General features: G+C 32.4%; 3 protein-coding genes and 1 pseudogene across 3 annotated transcripts; 3 read left to right on the top strand and 1 right to left on the bottom strand.

Moving 5' to 3' along the window:
• Positions 1 to 479: 479 nt before the first annotated feature.
• On the bottom strand, positions 480 to 1,899 carry LOC125223939 (CASP-like protein 1). The gene is made up of 3 exons (XM_048127258.2): positions 1,592 to 1,899; positions 988 to 1,114; positions 480 to 892 (listed from the first exon to the last, which is right to left on the bottom strand). The coding sequence occupies exons 1-3, from the start codon at positions 1,834 to 1,836 to the stop codon at positions 653 to 655; spliced, it is 612 nt and encodes a 203-aa protein (XP_047983215.1). The 5' UTR covers positions 1,837 to 1,899; the 3' UTR covers positions 480 to 652.
• A 5,443-nt stretch (positions 1,900 to 7,342) lies between these two features.
• LOC125222419 (UDP-glucosyltransferase 29 pseudogene) lies at positions 7,343 to 9,113 on the top strand (annotated as a pseudogene).
• Positions 9,114 to 13,183: 4,070 nt separating this feature from the next.
• LOC125222420 (CASP-like protein 1E2) lies at positions 13,184 to 14,881 on the top strand. The gene is made up of 2 exons (XM_048125011.2): positions 13,184 to 13,533; positions 14,417 to 14,881. The coding sequence occupies exons 1-2, from the start codon at positions 13,289 to 13,291 to the stop codon at positions 14,754 to 14,756; spliced, it is 585 nt and encodes a 194-aa protein (XP_047980968.2). The 5' UTR covers positions 13,184 to 13,288; the 3' UTR covers positions 14,757 to 14,881.
• Positions 14,882 to 18,502: 3,621 nt separating this feature from the next.
• LOC125217625 (transcription factor bHLH36-like) lies at positions 18,503 to 19,779 on the top strand. Its single transcript, XM_048119145.2, has 3 exons — positions 18,503 to 18,999; positions 19,096 to 19,398; positions 19,536 to 19,779. The coding sequence occupies exons 1-3, from the start codon at positions 18,580 to 18,582 to the stop codon at positions 19,599 to 19,601; spliced, it is 789 nt and encodes a 262-aa protein (XP_047975102.2). The 5' UTR covers positions 18,503 to 18,579; the 3' UTR covers positions 19,602 to 19,779.
• Positions 19,780 to 20,113: the final 334 nt, after the last annotated feature.

Raw genomic sequence — 20,113 nt, 5'->3', positions numbered from 1 at the left:
GGTTGAAACTCTTTCTCTGACATAAAAAATTATTCGAAAGCGCGTGTAACTGAATTGTTCGCTGTGCTTAATTTATGACAGAAGTTGATTTAAAATGTGAATGAGAGCAAAATATGTATGTGTTCTTGAATTCTTGATATTTCTTCATCTACTGCGTAATTCAGTTGTTGTGTTTGAATGCTGGTTATTTGCTCTGCATCGCGTTATGCTTCATCTCCTAGTGCGAAGCTTCTGTTTGACGTCGAAAATGTTAACAAAAGTTATCAGAGCAAATGATCTTCTGATTGAAATTCTTTAAGCATGTGTAATTGAATCATTAGATGTTCTTAATTTCTGATGAAGTTGCTATATGATGTGTTCTTGAATTCTTGTATGCTTCTTTGTCTATCGCGTAATGTTGCATAGTCTTCGTTGATTGTTGAGAACTTGTCTTTCAGCCGTAACATACCAGAAATCGCAGAGGTTTTCGTGCAATGTACTTTCTTGATCACAAATCACAGAAATCTATTGAAATTATTTGTCACAGCAGCAATCCGAACAGCAAGAAATTCGAACGAAAGCAAATACAAGACGATGAATTCTAGCTCTACATATGCACACACATAGCACAACAATAGAAGCTACAAGGATGATTCTGATTCATAAATCTGACTTAATGTGAGTGGTTGTGTCTTGGGATTTTCTTGGACAGGGAGCGGACCGACAGCAAGATGAGCAGTGCCAGCACGACGGATCCAAACAAGGACGCAACAACCGAGCCCCCAATGTGCTTGCAGAAGTCGCTATACACGTGGCAGATCTTGTTCCATTGGACATGTTTGTTCCCCTTCAGACCTATGTAAGCAACACCGCCAGCTGCTCCCGTGGCTGCAGCCGTGATTCCTAGCAATAGCTGCATAACATGTACATTGTCAAGAGTCCATATATTTTTTTGGCTAGAATGATCAGTGTTTTGGCATGAAAAAGATGGAATCTTGGAGAGCTTACGACGTCGAAAATGATGAAATGAGAGATGAGCCTTGTGTGGCTGCCTGGTTTGGAGAGAGCAATGAGGGAGATGAGGGTTGTTAAGAGGCCATACAATCCTGCAACTGACAGTGCTACTACAAAGAATCTGCATCATTCAATCATAAATCTCGAATTAGGTTTTCGGATAACATTTGGTTGCTTACTCTACAAAAAAACGGGCTTCAGCGAACACTGCATATCCTCGCTAAATACAGAGTACCTAGCTAGAACCGGTCCAGAGTAGCGAACACGAACAACTAAGTCGGAAAAAAGGACAATTTCGAGATTTTTTTATGTGTTCGGTAATTTTTTATACGTAGCAAGCATTTAGTAAGCACGAATTCATGCTAGTCAATTTAACCGAGCTACTAATTTTTTTTCTCTCTCCACAACATCGTCTAGTTTTTAGTGTTCTGCAACTAAACTCGTCTCGAAATTCTGAATTCAAAATTCGGAATATACTATAACCGTATTATCAAAACAAATTTATACGTCCGCCTTATGACTTAAAATACATGCAATATGTTTAGACAACATAACAGTGAAATACGAGATGTAACATGAAAATACGAGCGTTGCTTACACGAAAGCCGGTGAATGGTTGAATTTTGCGGTTCGTCTAATGAGAAAGGGCGGAATTGGTATTTGGCCAACGACTTGTGTCTCTTTGCTAGTCACCATGACCAAAACAGCCGCTAAACCTGATGCAAACACCAAGAATCTCAGCACCACATCCACCACCGGAAAATTGTCCTTCGCCACCGGCACTGGAGGTGGAGGTGGAGGTGGCGCCGCCTTCTCGACCTCTGTAGCTGTCGCCGATGCCATGGATATATATGTGTATGTGCTGTTGTTTGTTTGTTTTCCAAAGTTGGGAGTTTGATGAGGAAGATAATTTCTAAGATTATGGGATATATAAATACAGTAATCTTGTGCTGGAAAAGACCATTTTACCCTTGTAGGTATATGGAACCTTATGAAACAGGGTCTGGTTGGTATAAACACAATGTATAAACAGATTTAATTAAGTGAACAAAAATGAAATTAGTGGCTGTAATGACAGATCTTCCAGCTAATGAGCTGATGAATTGTAAGGATTGGTTGTTATCAGCTCGATCCAATAATGCAAACGCGAACACGACTCGTACATGCAACAAATCCGTATCCATATTAGGTAAAAATTATCAGCTCTATCATAGAAAGGTAAAAAGCCTATTAAAAGTTATAAATAATGTAACCCAAGGGGTGTGGTCGAGTGGCATGAGACTCGTCCATCCTTAACCAAATGGTCAGAGGATCGATCCCTGCCTTTGGATATGGAGCAGCTTTAAATCTTTGGGCCAGCTGTCCCACCCATTGAGGTGCCTACAAATCAGCGCGGGAAATAGTCATTGGGCCGGCCGGTCGATACCCTTAGTAATTAAAAAAAAAAAAGGTTATGAATAATGTTGTAGACATTTTATCTTATTATAGAAATGTTACATCTTACAATCAAAAGTTAAGGACTTTAGAAATTAGAAAATTGAAGTTTTATCACCACTTGATGAAGGAAATGTCCCATTCATAAGTAGAAACAAAAGGCTATAAGTCCATCAAATGTTAAGCCTGTGAGCCTGTGTGAGATGACTTGAGTTACACTACAACAATTAAGTCTAAAAATATTTTATAATACACTTAAGGACGTTAATTTGAATTTTCGTATGTATCACCAAACAATTTAAATAACGTCCTTATTTTTTGTGTTCTAACCAAAATAAGGGAACACAAATACAAACGTAAGCAAAAACCAAATGATTAAGATAATTTATCATCAATTTATAAAATTCTTCTTTCATATCTTAAATTACACTATTTTAAAGAAATTTCCACCACAAGAAACTGCATCTCAATTTTTGTATCTTTAATTAAAAGATTTTTTTTAATTATTGAATTAGTCGTATAATATAACATCCTAGTGTATAATTATAAAGTATCCTATGAAATTACAATGATAATATCATTAAATAAAATAGATAGTGGTAGTAGAATAGGCAAAATCAATATTATCAGAATCAACTTGTAATAATAATAATAATAATATATGTATCAAATGTAATTCATAATGATACCAATATCACTTTCTAAATCAAAGTTGCGCAAATTTAATTGTTTTGTTTTTAATTTATGTTTATATGATGATTTTGTTGTTTTTTTGAATGACTTCTTGCTTATAGCTCATATCTCGTTATTTTAGTGTTTTATAATACATCGATAGAGATGGAATGGACGTGTTCTTTGGACTTCATGTGGTTGGATATTCCTCCACGCCCAAGCAACTTGTTCTATTATAAACAATATGAATAAAATAAGGTCATTTTTGTTTAATTTGTTGAGATAGTGGTCAATTGAAAAACAATATGAATAAAATAAGACTATTTTTGTTTATTCTGTTGAGATAGTGGTCATAATGTGGATGCAAGATACTTGACCATGCCATTTAATTAAATGATTTAATTATTGCAAACAAGTGTTCACTTTGTTTTAAATTAAGATAAACGGTTACAACTATGTATGTATATATTGACTATTATTTTGCTTAACTATGGGAATGGAACAGTTTGAATTTTTGTATGTTCCAATGGTGTGAACGTGAAAGATTGAATTCTTAATCGACGAAATATGATAGAAATTCATGGGTTTCATCCTAAAATCAATTGGTATTAGGGGGAGGGGCCCATGAGACTTATATACTAGTTTCAGTTTTCTTTTGACATCGATGTGAGACAATTATAAGTTATTTTTTTTAGTGTTATTTTAGTTTTAATTGCCAACACCCTCCCTCAAACCCTTCAAGGTGAACCTTGGAGGGGTTGGACTTTTTCTGATCGATTGGATCACTTGGCCCAAATTTTAAGTCCATATATACTAATGGGTCAGTCATTTTTTCGATTTTGGCCCAGATATATTGCTGGGTCAGTTAAATTCAACCCACAGTCGGTGACCCGCTCTGATACCATAATAGAAATCCATGGGTTCCATCCTAAAACCAATTGGTACTAGGAGGAGGGGCCATGGGACTTATACTAGTTTTAGTTTTCTCTTGACACTGATGTAGGACAATTATAAATTATTATTTTTTAGTTTCATTTTAGTTTCGATTGCCAACAAAATCAAATTAATCATAATTATAATAGAATATTTAAACAACAATAATAATAAACAATATTTAGAGAAATTTAATTGAGAAATATCTTGTGAAGATCTTCCCCTGCTGTCGATCCATTAAATTTAATAGAGTTTGTTGCTACAAACAAGCAAACTAGGAATAGTACTACTACTATTTCATTATTCCATTGTAATTATTGTAATGTAAGACAAATGTTGACGGAAATATTAGAAATCAAAATCGTTGATTTGTACCATCAAAAACACCTAACTTTGCAAGCTCGTCATTAATTTGAAGACCTCAACTGTATACATAATTACATACTATACTATTAAACTAGCTTGTTTGGTGGGTAACTTTATATTAGGCACATTAATTATCTTTATAAAATGTGGGGACGTCTATGATCAGTATATCTTAATTAATAATTAACATATAATTAGGGTGCTAACTAGACAGGGAGAATTATGGGGTTAAATAAGGCTTTAATTCGAATTTATTGATTTTTGACTAAAAGTTATTATTGTGCTTTTCGATTTATTGATAGACAAATTAAATTAAAGGAATCTCCTGATTGTATGGGCTTGTTTGTTTGGTACGAATTCTCTATAGTAAGATGATCAATTTTAGTTGATTTTTTATTAAATTAATGAGAAAAGTGAGAACAATTCTAAAAATAAAAATAATTATATACTCCCTCCGTCCCATAAAAGTTGAGTCGTATTCCTTTTTAGTTCGTCCCATAAAAGTTGAGTCATTTCCTTTTTTAGCAAAAGACAAAACATCTAATCATTCTTACTTTATTCCATCATTTACTTTACTCTCTCTTATCTTTCCTATTTTTTTCATCTCTCCTATTTATTTAATATAAATTCTTAATTTTCGTGCCCAAAAGTTTTGTCTCAACTTTTATGGGACGGAGGGAGTACAACTTATAAGACTAATGCAACAGTGCACCACATGTATACGAGATTGAACCCATGACCTCTCACTAAGTGAAGAGTTTTGCGATATAACAACTTTACCATTTGAACCACGCTTCATTAGCTATTTTCTAGTTTTTCTTAGATATCATTTTTCTATATTTTTCAGCATTTTCTTACATATATTTTATAAAAGTACAAATTATAATTTGTGTTTATTACTGCTATCAGTATCTTACTTAAATAAACTATTTTAAGTTAATTCTATTTTAGTTATTAGGGGAAATTTTGTGCATGAATCATACTTAATATTAAAATTAGTGGTATTTTTCTCGGTATTTTAAAATTGAGAATAAATAATTTATCAAAAACCATAATTATTTAATAAATTACTTTCTGCCAAAATATTTAAAATGTTCATATTAAAAGTCGACTTCCAAAAAATATATAAAAATATATTTAAAATGTTCAAATACTTTTTTTTGTTGATTTAAGGCTTTAACGTTTAAGCTAACTATAATTTATTCCTAGCATAATTATTAGCATTAAAATCTTAATTAGTTGATTCTTATTCTTCGAACTAATAACTACAAAAGGTCACAAAGTAATTAAATATATAAAATAATAAATTGTAGTATTAAAATAATTAATAATAAATTGTTTTGTCTTAGTGAAGAAGGAGCCACGTACAAAATATTCATGTAATATTGACGTGATAATATATTCCCATGTTTTTCATTTTAGAGAACATGTGAGAAAAGAAAAAGTGTGATAGAGTTTTCACATATTTTCTTATGCGTATTTTTTCATAATAAATTTACAATAAAATAGAAGTCACATGGATTCCGGAGTGTAAAATCTTAAATTTAAATACTCCGTATAATAAGTTTTTTGTTGTTGAATTCTATTTGGGCCGATTCAAAGTACATGATTTTTGGATTAAATTGGATCAAAAAATCTAAATCCAAATAATTTAGGCCTATTTTGCTGGGCCTCCTTCTTGGGCAAAATAAAGCAAAAATATAAACATCTCAATAGTAAGTATTATACTATGCCATGGAATATAAGACCCAAGCACTAATAAAATTTACGTAATTTTAAGTACTACCCGTAATTTTTGAGCATTGAAATTTAGCATTAATACAATTTATTTAGTAAAATTTGATTTTTTTTCTAAATATTAGTAATACATATGTATCCACGTGAGTCATCTGGCGGGCTTTGACTAGACAACAAACGATATGTTCTTTCACGATGCAGCGTGCAAGCACGATATACTCAACAACTCACAACGGTGGTAGAGCACATCGACACGTACTCAAGAATGAATCGTACAAGTAGCTACATTTTATATTAGTGTTTACTAACTACATCATTCCTGGCGATAAGATTTAAAGATTGATTTGCAAATCTTTAAAGTGATAAAGTGGGATAACTTAATAAATTGAGCCAATGACTAATAGCACAAGAATTAAAAGTTGAGAATAAGACCATCCACAAATCCACCCAAGTTTTTCGAAATCGAGTTGGATGCAAACGTTTGATTTATGGGCAATGCGATTATGCCGAAGACGTACAATCCCACGCTTAATGACGGACAAGTCGGCAATGTCCGATGTCGAGCAACAACGCCATGAGAACTAGAGTTATCAACTGGGCCGGACTGGAGTTATTCGGCTATTGGAAAAAGATGGGATTGAGACATGTTTTTTTTTCCCTATTTTATGTTGAAAAAGGGGAGCAATATTGTGGAGGCTCTAAATAGTCTCAGCAGTGGCGGATCTAGGGGGCAGGAGGGGGCGGTTGCCCCCTCCGTGTGACTAATTTTTTCTTATCTGGATGTAAAATTACCATGTCCGCCCTCTCCATTTGCCCCGACGTCACTTCAAAAATCGAAAAAAAATTGTCATTTTCACCCTAAACCAATCTACTACTCCCTCCGTCCCAGATAATTTGGGACACTTTGACTCAGCACGGGTTTTAAGAAATCTAATGGAAAGTGAGTTGAAAAAGTTGGTGGGATGTGGGTCATAATTTTAAAGTATTAGTTTTATAATAAAATATGAGTAAGAATGAGTTAGTGGAATATGAGGTCCACTATCAAAAATGGTAAAAGTGAAATGAGACAAATTATGTGGAACGATCCAAAATGAAATACTGGATCGAATTATCTGGGACGGAGGGAGTAATATATATTTCGCCCCCTCTATTTATCAATCCTAGATCCGCCATTGAATATCAGTGTTAGGCAATGAATTATTGCGAATTTGTGATATCGAAATCACCTCGACTTTTCCACTCAAATGATTGGAATCAAAACAGTGACCTCACTGATCAAATTACTCCGCCAACTGTTTGTTAAAATGTCTACATGAAGAAAGCAAACCAGAGGCGACACTTCCATTCATTTCAACCATGGCGGAAGCTAAAACTAAACAATTCACCATCTTAATGTTTCCATGGCTAGCTTACTCACACGTCCACCCCTTTTTCGAACTCGCCAACAATCTCTCCGCCAAATCCTTCCGCGTCCTCTTCTGCTCCTCCGCCGTCAATCTCGACTCCATCCGCAGCAAAATCGCACATGATTCCCCCACCGCCGTCGATCTAATCGAACTCCCTTTCCCACCGCTGCCGGATCTCCCTCCCCACCTGCACACCACCAAAAATCTCCCGCCGAATCTCACGCCAGCTCTCATTCAAGCATTTCAACAAACATCCACCGCCTTCAACGAGATCATGAGCAGAACCAACCCCGATTTGCTGATCTACGACTACTTCCAGCCGTGGGCGGCGAAGGAAGCGAGGCGCCGAGGCATTCCCTCTGTTTACTTCGCCACCGCCGGAGCAGCGCCGTTTTCCTACTTCTACCATCTGTTTAAGCACGGCGGGGATCTACCTTTCCCTCACGACGAGATTTATCTCACCGATCGTGAAAAAGGAGACAATCGCCCTCCGATTAAGATCGAAATCAAGGATGCGGAGGAAGACGAAGGCGCTTTCTCTTTTGGGGTTTTCGATCTGTCAAACGACGTCGTTTTGATCAGAGGTTTTCGAGGCTTTGATGGGAAATACTTCGATTACATGTCTGAGCTCTGCAACAAGAGAGTTGTGGCGACCGGTCCACTAATTCACGAGCCCGATCATCGAATCGGAGAGGAGAATTCAGAGATTCTGCAATGGCTGAGTAAAAAGGAGCGATTTTCGACTGTTTTCGTCTGTTTCGGCAGCGAACATTTCGTATCCATGGATCAAATTAGGGAGATTTCGAAGGGTTTGGAGATGTGCAAGGCGAATTTCGTGTGGGTGGTGAGGCTGCCGGAGGAGGGGGCTTGTTTGGAGGAGGCGGTGGTCGGAGGGTTTGTGGAGAGGGAGAGGGAAAGGGGGCTGGTGGTGGAGGGATGGGCGGCGCAGGCGGAGATTTTGAGCCATGGGAGTGTCGGTGGATTCGTGTCGCACTGTGGATGGAGCTCGATTATGGAGAGTTTGTGGTGTGGGGTGCCGGTGGTGGCGATGCCGATCAAGTATGATCAGCCGATAAATGCTAGGGTTGTGGCGGCGGCCGGGGTCGGGGTGGAGGTGGCCAGGGGCTGGGATGGGTGTTTTAGTGGGGAGGAGGTGGCGGCCGCGATTGATGAGGTTGTTGGGTCGGAGGGGATACGGAGAAGGGTTCGGGATTTGAGTGAGAGGATGAGGAGGGAGGCGGAGGCCGCGGTGGAGGAGACGGTGGAGGAGTTGTTGTTGCTTTGTAAGAAGAGTGCAACTCAGATTTGTTAGAATAATCGTAAAATTATCTTTAATTTGATATAATATGTAAAAAAATAATTAACTCGGAATTTCTTTTGGAAACATTCCCTAAAATTGGCCTAAAATTGGAACGATACAGGGAAAAATTAGTATATCCTCGATGTAAGAACGACACTAATAAATGGAAGTAAGTAAAGTAGTGATGGATTGATGGATTTATTCTCCTATATGGAAGTACTAAGTGGAGTAGTGATGGATTGAGGGATTTATTTAAATAATTTTGGGTTTAATTAAGTTTGATGATGAAGTACTTAGATTAGGAGCATTCATATTCGATGTTATAATATGATTAAACATAATAGTCGTTTTATATATTAATAACTAGTTATCAATCGACTGAATTGAGTGATGTTTTAAGTTGATTGGAAAAATGAGATTGGCTGACTGTCCATAAAAGTATGAGTGCATGTATTATTTGGGATAACTTCCACTTCTTATTATATTAAAATTAGAAATATGTTATCGAAAAATATGATCACACGGTCTCTAAGTGCAATGCATGTTATGACTACATCAACAAAATACAATTCCGATTTTATAACCTAATCAAACTGGTAATTGAACGGAAAATTATTGAGAAAAATAAATAAATTGTAAATATAGCACAACTTAATTGTGATTCTACTAGGCTAAAATTATGAGTCAATTGGAGACTTGCAAAAGTGTGGTATAAATTAAAAATAGATTATTTAAGACTTTTCATAGATAGGAGTAACGTAAAGAATATTTGTTTGATTCCGATATTAATCAATCAAATGTGGAAATTGAAAGACATTTTGGACTGACTTAAAATTAATACCCTCAGTTATATGTTCTAATTTCTAAACATAGACGGCTATTGGTCGTAATCAAAACTAATTATCATGAATGTCATAAAATAATTATTATCTTTGAATAGTCATTTATTCGTCGTGACCTTATTTTTTCTCCAAGAGTAAGATGTCTCAAAGATCGAATTTTCTACTTCCAATTGTTGGAATTTTTGTTATTATTTGTCACATATTATTAATCAAACAAATTATTATTGTGTGGGTATTATATTCATGGGAAGTGAAGAGACTACATTATTTCAATGCGTTCCATCAAATATATGCAGATTAATTGCGGTTTACATTTATTGATATGCGTTATTCGGTTGTCATTACTTATTATTATATTATATGATTATTCATATATAATTAAGTTGTAATATTATTTTAGTTAGAGGGTGATTATGATTATTACCATCTAAGATTAAGCTGTGAAATTCAATCTCATGAATTAAATATAGTACAAATTTAACTATGAGGGTATAATATTGCAAATAAAGCAGTCTCTCTAAATAAATAAGTGAACTTACAAAGTCAATTTAGTTTTTACTTCTTTCACTAAAAATTCATTTAGCAATAATTTTGCAAGTTGGTTAAGTCTTGGCTTCTTCATTCATGTGAGCCAAAGTTGAAATTTCTACTAAGTAAGCTCCAATAGTTATTAAAAAAAGTTAAAATGTAGTGTCGATCAATCAATTTCAGATCATCAAACTGAATTAATTTATACCCCAACCACTTGCAAAGTCTGGCCACAAAGATATCACAACGTGACGGCTTCATTAAATGTATGATTTAGACAAAAAATGCATAATTTTATTATTTCAAATAAATTAATAAAATACCAAATCAAACTTTAATTTTTATAAATTTTATGAAATTAAAATTTTCTATAACATTTTTAATGTATTAGAACAGTATATAAATCGAAACGAACAATACTAAAGGCAATTCAAATATAAAAGTGAAGCTTACATAAAACATATAGTATATCATTTCTCTACAATAATATTTCGTATATTTCTACTATATGCCACAAATAATTAATATAAAATTCCTCGCATAAGTTTCAACGAAAATACGAAAATATAATACATTATCCATCAAATCTGTGCAATTTAATGCAGAAATAATAACCACACAAAGATAGAGTCAAAAAATGCGACAGCTGCTCTATGTATCAGCGTTCCTATTAACAGTCAACAAACTCATCTTATTAGTATTATTGCCTCCGACTTGAATACAAAATTTTTGAGAAGTACAATTACATTTTATATACATCATTTGCAATTTTGCATACATGGACCATGGACAGACACATATTATATTTTTCATTAAAGAGCACACATTTTTAACTGAATATAACAACTTTATTTATACATTGACACTTTAAAAAATCATAGTTTATTCATTTAAAATCATTGTTACATCTCATATATCAAATTTAACTATTATCCTTTAGATTTTGCAATTATAATGCATATTATATTCATAACAAAATAATACGAAAATAGAAAATAGATATTTTTTCCGTGTTTAACGTATTTATTTTATAAATTTATTCTAATTCTAATACTTTGAAATTGTTATTAAATGCTTATTTATTTTATAAATTACATATATTAAAACTTAATTTATTTATTTGATGTTAGAGATCTAATGAATATATTTAACTCTAATTTTTAAAATAAATGATGTTGATAATAATTTGGACATAATATATATTATAACATAATTTATTTTATTTTCTTTATTGGGAATTTTATTTCTTCATATAAATTAAGATATCGACTTGCGCATATTACAAGTTATTTTCTTAGGTGTTTTTTTCTTTTGGTAAGAAAAGCGGGCAGATCCTGATTACACGCTAACGAACGTAAAAAACACATAATCTATCATGCATCAACCAAATACTAAGAACTAAGGAAAGGGACTCTAGAAGGAGTTTGAAGACGGAATTGAAATAATTATATACTCCTATTCCATTAAGTATTAATCATTGACTCAGTGGTCAACTGTTAGAAGATATTTATATTACACAATCTACTAACTACTCTACTCTACTCAACTTGGATCTCATTAATTACGTACTAATTTCATTTTTTGGATCTAGCTAGTACGTCCACATAAATATTCCATACGTGTGACATGAACATTAATCCTATTATTTGTGTAAAAGCATAAATAATATCCTCTTATATCAGCCACACCATCATAAGATTAATAGTCTAATAAATTGATAAATTACCGATGAAAAACGATAATTCCAAAAAAATACTAGCTGTTGGAATATGAAACTCAAAGCTAAAAAGAAAATAAATCAATATACGTCCATAACAATCCAACTCCACCGTGAAACGTATTGGAAAAACTAAAAAGTAAGTGAAGAAATGAAATCTTAATTCATACTCCACCGAATTTGAAGGCCGATTTGGATTACGCAAATCAACTAACTCACACGTATTCCACACCATGTGACACGCATTTATTTCTCATAATGCCCAATGTCAATGTAGCACGACTCAACCCCTTTCTCATTCATTATTTCCATATTTGTTCATATTTATGATATAATGAATCGATTAATTATTTTTGTTGTGGTTCACATTATAATCACTTTCTTATTTGTTCTTTATAATTCACTTCAAAAAATTCTTCTGAATCATTGAATTTATAAAGTACTCCCTAAATTAAATACTACCACGTCCCGCGTTAAATTAACGGTCCCACTTACTTTTCTGCACTTTTTTTTAAAAATGATAATAAATAATTAAAGTAGAGAAATAGTAAAATAAGAGAGAGAATAATGTAAAAAAAGACTCTTCTCTATCTTATTTTCTTTATTATTTTATTATTTTTCAATTTTAACTATTTATTACTATCTCCGTCCCTGAAAATTTGTCCAATTTTTCCATTTCACTCCGACCCCAAAATTTGTCCCATTTCACTTTTACAATTTTTGGTAGTGGATCACATATTCCACTAACTTATTCCTACTCACATTTTATTATAAAACTATAAAAGTAGGATCCACAATCTACTGACTTTTTCAACTTACTTTTCATTACATTTCTTAAAATTCGTGCTGGATCAAAGTTGGATAAATTTTAGGAGATGGAAGTAGTATATTTTTACGAAATGAGTAAAGAAAAGTAAATATGACAAGTTAATGCATGACAGATGTAGTATAAACCATTATATTTTTGGGTATTTTTGTATTCATAAGTCGATTTAGATTGATGAAATTGTTTTATTAAATAATAGTACTAGTACAAGCTAAAAATAATTTAAGAGAGGGATAGAGATATTGTCGTTGGGCCATTGTATGATATGTGGCCAACGAAATAGAGTAATAAATCAAGGGGTAATAAAGTAATACCAAATCTAAACAAGCATACATTAAAATTTGAAAAATTTAATGAGATATAAATTACACACATTTCCAATGTCACAGAAGCAAAAACAATTCACACGGTCACCTACACCTCTCTATAAAAGGAGACCACAGCTCTCACATTCTTCTCGCTCCTCAACAGAGAGAAAAAAAGTGAAACAAATAATATTAATTGTGAAATAATTTATTTATAGAATTAAAAAAGATGGATTCTGAGCAAAAAGGGAGCGGTTATGGGGGATTTGAGAGTGGTACGAGGATTGCTAACAGGAGAAGTATGAGCGGCTGCGGCGTCGTTTTGAGGTTCCTTTCCCTCGCGCTGTCGCTCGCCGCCGCCGTGGTTCTCGGCGTCAACAAGGAGACCAAGATGGTGCCGGTCACTTTGGTCCCCACGCTGCCGCCGATCAACATTCCGGCCACCGCCAAATGGAACTACTTGTCGGCCTTTACGTAAGATATTATCATTCTTTTTCGTTTTTTATCGTCCCATAAAAATAGATACTTAGATACTAATTTTGAAATGATACGAATTTTAATAGTACTTACTTAATTCATTTAAGTAAGTAACAGGAGAGAGAAGTTACTAAAAATAAATTTTAATTATTTTTATAGTAGCCGAATGAAAAGAATTTTTATTTTTATTAGATAGATGGAATATTATTTGTGTCAAATAATGTAAATTTTTAAATGTGTTGGAGGGTATGTATGGATTCTCAGAATCTTAATTACAAAGAAAATAATTCATCACTAAGTAGCGGGAAACTTGGGCAGTTAAGTACTCCCTCCGTTCCATAATAATAGGGGCGTTAGAGTCATATTGATAGAGTCATATCCCTTGTTAGACTATGATTAATAAAATAAAACAGTTTTTTACACGATAATGAAGTTATATGGAATCTTGAACTATTAGACTAGTTGGTAGGTATATATAGTCAAAAAGGGAGTAATTACGATCATTATTAAAGAAATAAATTATCTTAAATGAGTAGTTGTTAGTTCATACTTCTTTTTTCATTTATTATTGACTGTGATCAGGGGGCAGTATTAATTTTGTTGGTTGTGCTTCAAAATATCCCACTCTAGTTAGACATCGTCAATTAATTATGGATCTCATTTTTCAACTATATTTTAATATTTTAAAAAAGTTTTAAATAATATAGAATTATGTAGAGGGTGAGACTAAAATATTATAGTCATAAATGTTTTTAAATTATGTAAGCTAAAAAAGAATCTAGCAGTATTAATCTAGACTTTATACAATCTTGTTTATTAAGAGATCAATAATGATTCCTCATTTATACTAACATTTCTTTATTAAATTGTCTTATTTTAGGTATTTAGTGGTGGCAAACTCAATAGCATGTGGCTATGCAGCCATTTCATTGGCTCTAACCCTAGCAAATAGAGATGGTACTAAAAAGTGGATCACAACATTGATCGCCATATTTGACCTAATAATGGTGGCCCTCCTATTCTCCGCCATCGGGGCCGCTGGCGCCATCGGCCTCATGGGCTACCATGGAAACTCGCACGTGCGATGGGAGAAGGTGTGCAATGTGTTTGACAAATTCTGTTCCCAGACCGCGGCCTCCTTGGGCCTTTCAGTTGCGGCCGCGGTGGCATTCTTCTTATTGGTGGTGCTTGCCACCTACAACCTCCACAAGAGACACTAGATAATTGGAGAGTTGAATGCTTATCCATAGTAAATTCAAGTTTTTGTAAAATAAGGAATTTTTTTTAATGAGGCTGTGTTGATGTTTTGCTTTGGTTATAAGCATTATTTTCAGGATTATAATGATCTTGATTGTTGTCAACAAAAGAGTAGCTAAAGGATACTTTTTAATACTATTAAGGATACTATTTTGGCTAAGGATATTTTTCAATACTATTAACTATGTTAATTTATATGTCTAATTATATCACACTTCATAAAGTATTCTTAAATTAGTATTTTAATTAAAATTAAGACGCACAAATAGAAGCGTCCAAACAAGTAAAACATTAAGATAATTTTCTATTAACTTAAGGACGTAACAAGTAAAACATTAAGATAATTTTCTATTAACTTAAGGACATTTTCTTTTATGTTATAAATTTTATGTTATAAATTATATTCTTTTATGTTATAAATTATATAGTTATTTTTGAAAAATTTGAAATGCTGTCATTAAGGCCATGTTTGGTTGCCAGGATTCTGTTTGAGAAAAGTAATCTGATTCCTTAAATTTTAAATTCCTGTGTTTGTTTCAGTTTTTAATCAAATTGGGAAAGTAATCAGAATCCGAGAACAAGGAAAGTTAGTACAATTTTCCAGGATTCTGAATCCTAACTTTTCTTAGTTATTCTTTTTCCCAGTTTTAGGATTCTTACATATATAATGCAATATAGTATATTTTTTTTTTTTATTATTATTTAGAATGTTTTAAAAATAATTTAAAAATATAAATCATACTACTTAATTTTAGAAAATAAATAACTACGATTAAAATTATCATAATTATAACTTATTTTATAATAATTCATAATAATAATTAATAATTTATTAAATAATTAAAATATAATTATATAATATAAATCGTATGATAAATAATAATTATTATTTTTATAAATTAATAATTAATCAATAAAGTTATAGTATAATTTTCATTTATTAAATTTATTCACTTATAACATCCTTAAATATTATAATTATAATATTAATTATTATTATTATTATTATTATTATTATAAATGAGTATAATATTTCAAACTATAATTATATGTATTATTTTATATTATGATAGATAATCCATATTTAAACTATCCATTGTAATAATAAATATAATAATATAATTATTATTATTTGTAATTAATAGTTTATTAAGAATTTTATATTATTATTCTTTTTTATAAATAAAAAATAATAAGTATATTTTAGTTTGGTGTTTAAATTAAATATAAATTTAAAATCTTGATACTTTCTAAACACAGGAAAGTAAAGTTACTAGGAATCATATTCCCGAGATTCATTTCTCCAGGAATCATTTTCCTTGTCAGTTGCCAACTTTATTTTCCCGTCAACCAAACATGGCCTAAAAGATAAGTTTTTTCAGTATTGAATGATATTTTTGTTTATGGGCCTAACCCAGAAAATTATGGGTATTCTCTTTAGTTGGGAAGCTTTGTTATTGGGCCCAATGTTTGTTTCTACAACTCACATCCCTGACCCTCACGACTTTCCCAAACTAAAATAATTTCTATCGACGTTTCAAAATGTAGAAGCGAATGATCTAGCCTCCATATTACTTCATTCGACCCATATTCATTCTTAATTATATGCAACATTAATGTTGAATTGGAAATAAAAAATAATAATAGTACTTTATTTTTCAAAAGTAAGTTTGTTATATTACTACAAGGTAAATGATAACACGTTTTTTTTAAATCAAAATTAAAAAGTAAATGATACTAACTCGGTCTCTTCAAAAACAAGATTTAATATTTTTTATTTTTATTATTTTTTAAACTTTATTTTCTTATTATTAACTTTTTAAATATAAAATATTATAAAAATTTTAGTCTAAAAAACCTTCACTTAACTTAGACAGAGAGAATATCAAAATAAATGTACTTAACTTCACGGCTCTTTATTTAACCGTCTTTTTATAAGCTCACTGGTCCCAATCACTTTTTGTTTTATACTCGTTTCATCCGCAAAATAATATCTTAATTTTATTGTTTTGGGATGATTAAAATTTAAAGTTCTATACTTATTTTTTCTATTTGGGAATTGGAATAGTAGACCACACACTATATTAAATCATTACACTTACATTTTATAAGAAAAGTTTTATTATAAAATTTATATATAAGACATATTTTTTCTTTTCATCTAATTTTTTCATATTTCTTATAATTCATGTCAAGTCTTATGTGGACTATAAATGGGAGAGGGAAAAGAGGAAAATCGATGAATCAGAAAATTAAACAAGAGGAACTGAAAGATTTGTTTCTAGCCAGGAATCATGGAGGGATATACAGATAAAGTGATTCTGCAAATACTTAAATTCTTTAGTATTATTTATAGTCAATTATTCCCCGTCCCTCTGTAGTAGAGTCGTATTATTTTGAGCATTCTTTTTGAAAAAATGATAATAAATAGTTAAAGTGGAAAAAGAATAATATAACTGCTTCTGGTTTCATTTCCTATTTGCAGTAGCAACAGATCTCACTCTCACCCTAAAAATCATAGAGATCGTTTCTGCACAATTTTTGCCTTTTTTTTCCAACAAGTCCAAATCTTTCCTTTTATTCACATTGATAGATAAATTAATTAAATCATTTCCATGAAATTGGGCATCCCTATAATCAGATAATTCAGGCCGATTTGGAATCATCCTTGAGGAGTAGTTGAGGTAGTATACTCATGCTGACTAGGTTGTAAAGGCAAAATCTCTTTAATAATGTGATCAGGATCTTCCATATCTTTTTCTTCAAATCAAGAAGATGATACGGTTGGTACAGTGCACATCCCATGTAAACTTATTTGAAAAAGAGTTGTAAGATGATACTATGATTTTTTTAAATTTATTTTGATGTGTGTGGTGACTCACTTTATAGACGGCACTCTTAATTACTAGTAGCATGTTTATTTTTCATGATCAATAAGATATAGTATAGAGGATTGACTAATTCTATGTCCATTACTATGGTTCTTCCAATTTCACCATGGTGGTAGGGTTACTGTCGTTTGTGAACGCGTGCAATAGATAATAAATGTAATTAAATATAATTAAAAATTTCATACAGTTACCACCCCGGTTCAATTGGCCGGTGGTTCATGGTTGAATCGCTAGACCTTTTTTTATTCAAAATGGCTCGATTCGTCACTAGCTAGTTTGTGTGTGAACTAGATCGGACCAACAACACCTTTTTGATGCCGAAGCTGAACTGGTAGAACCGGTTGGTCTAGTTTTTGGAACACTCAATTGAAGTGAACTTAATTTATTCAATTATATACATTTAGGTCTAAAATCAACTTTAAACACCAAAGTGTAGCTAGTAGTCACAGTCAGTTGTACTTGTAAAAATCAAATGTATATAAAAAAATAAGCATACTCCAGCCAAATTAGCACAGTGAATGGAAGTGAAATTTATTTCATTTATATATTTTAGGTCTAAGTCTAAAATCAGCTTTAGTCACATACTCACATGAGTCAGCTGTACTTAAAAAAATCAAATGTGAATCAGCCAAATGAGCACATTCCAGCCAAATAAGCACATTATATACATATATTATTCGTTTATTTCACGTGTGAATACACTATTGTAGGCTGTTGTTTTCTCTATTTGTCTAAAAATAGTCACCGTAAACATAAAACAAGTTAAATAAGCAATGTAGGGTCATATATCATTCATCTCCTTTTCTATCACGAGTTCATGGAGATTTCAATTCTCAACGCTCTAAACCAAACTAATTAATTTTTTGAGCTCCACAAAAATAAACCCTATTGAAAAATGCTTCCCTATCAACAAAGTTATGACTTGGGTTTTGGAACCCCTCGAGGATTCCAAATCCAAGATATTGATCCGGGTTTTGTAACCCCTCGGAGATTCCCAATCCAGGATTATCCAGGTTTTGGAACCCCTCAGGGATTCCCAATCCAGGATGATCCAGGTTTTGGAAACCCGTGTGGATTCCAAATCCAGGATGATCTGATTGGGGATTATGATTTCTTGGAAAATAATATGATCGATTTTTCAGTGGAAAATAGTATGATCGATTTCTCAGCCGGCAAGAACGTCAAAGAAGTAAGCAAAACAACAGATTTAACAAGCAAGAAGGATGTGCATCGCGAGATCGAGAGGAAGAGGAGGAAAGAACTCTCAGATCTTTATGCTTCTCTCCGCTCTCATCTTCCCCATCATAAGATCAAGGTGAGTTAATTAATTACTAGTATAGTTCATTTATTTTTCATGTGGATATTGTTAATATTGGAACTTTACTAAGTTGGTTTTGCACTTAATTTAAAGGGAAAGCAAAGTGTGTGTGATCATGTACAAGCTGCTACGAGCCACATAATACGGATGGAGAAGAAGATCCGAGAGCTCGAAATTCGCAGGAACAAGCTGAAGAGTTGGGCGAATAAAAGTACAGATGATGTGGATGTAAATATGGTCTCAGATGGAATAATTGAGATTCTCGTATCCAATAGTGTCGATGATAATTTAGGGTTGTCGCGAGTTTTTGCTGAGTTACAGAGAAATGAGCTTGATGTGGTTAGCAGTGTTTCGACCAGAACGAAGGACAGGTTTGTCCACAAAATACAGGCTGAGGTAAAAATTTTGAGGGAAAATAATATAGTGAAGATCTACCTATATATAACTAGCTAGGTTTCATTTCATCTATATGTAAGTAATTATTGATCATTCTTTTGGTACTAATATAATCAATTATATATATGTTGTTGCAGGCCCTAGGTATGGCAAATCTTGGTGCTTTGGAGTTGCAAAACAGATTGAGCAAGGCCATCAAGTGATTCAATTTATTTAATATTCTATCAATACTTTCATTTGAGGTATAGAGATCTAGAAACACAAGGTTTCAAGTATTTTTTTTTGATGAACTTTTATTTGTACCTATATTCTGTGTGACTTGTTATTGTTGGAACTGCTTTGATTTCTGCTGTTGGTATGAAACTCTCTTGGATTGTCGAATGTCTATCTATTATTAATGAAATTCATTTTCTTGACCAAATTAACCTCCTTAGTAGAATGCCAACCTGTGGCTATTGAGTACATGGAAAAAAGAAATCCAATTTGAAATATGAGTAGACATCCATTCTATAATTTCTAAACATATAAAAAGATACTGTTATATGTACCAAATCTGTTTAGTCCACACTTACTGAATTGAATCCTAATCTTATTTTGTCTTAGGTATATGAGTATAATGTATGGAGAGATAAATCTATTCCATCGTCATCTATATATAGTTTCCACACATATTTTGGATGCATGTATACATGATTTTCATTTGATAATGCATGCA

The sequence above is a fragment of the Salvia hispanica genome, chromosome 1 (assembly GCF_029641045.1).
Source record: "Salvia hispanica isolate PSC_SH4W2 chromosome 1, Shi_PSC_v1, whole genome shotgun sequence".
In the NCBI taxonomy this organism is placed as follows: Eukaryota; Viridiplantae; Streptophyta; class Magnoliopsida; order Lamiales; family Lamiaceae; genus Salvia; species Salvia hispanica.
This window is presented reverse-complemented; position numbering and strand designations above follow the sequence as displayed.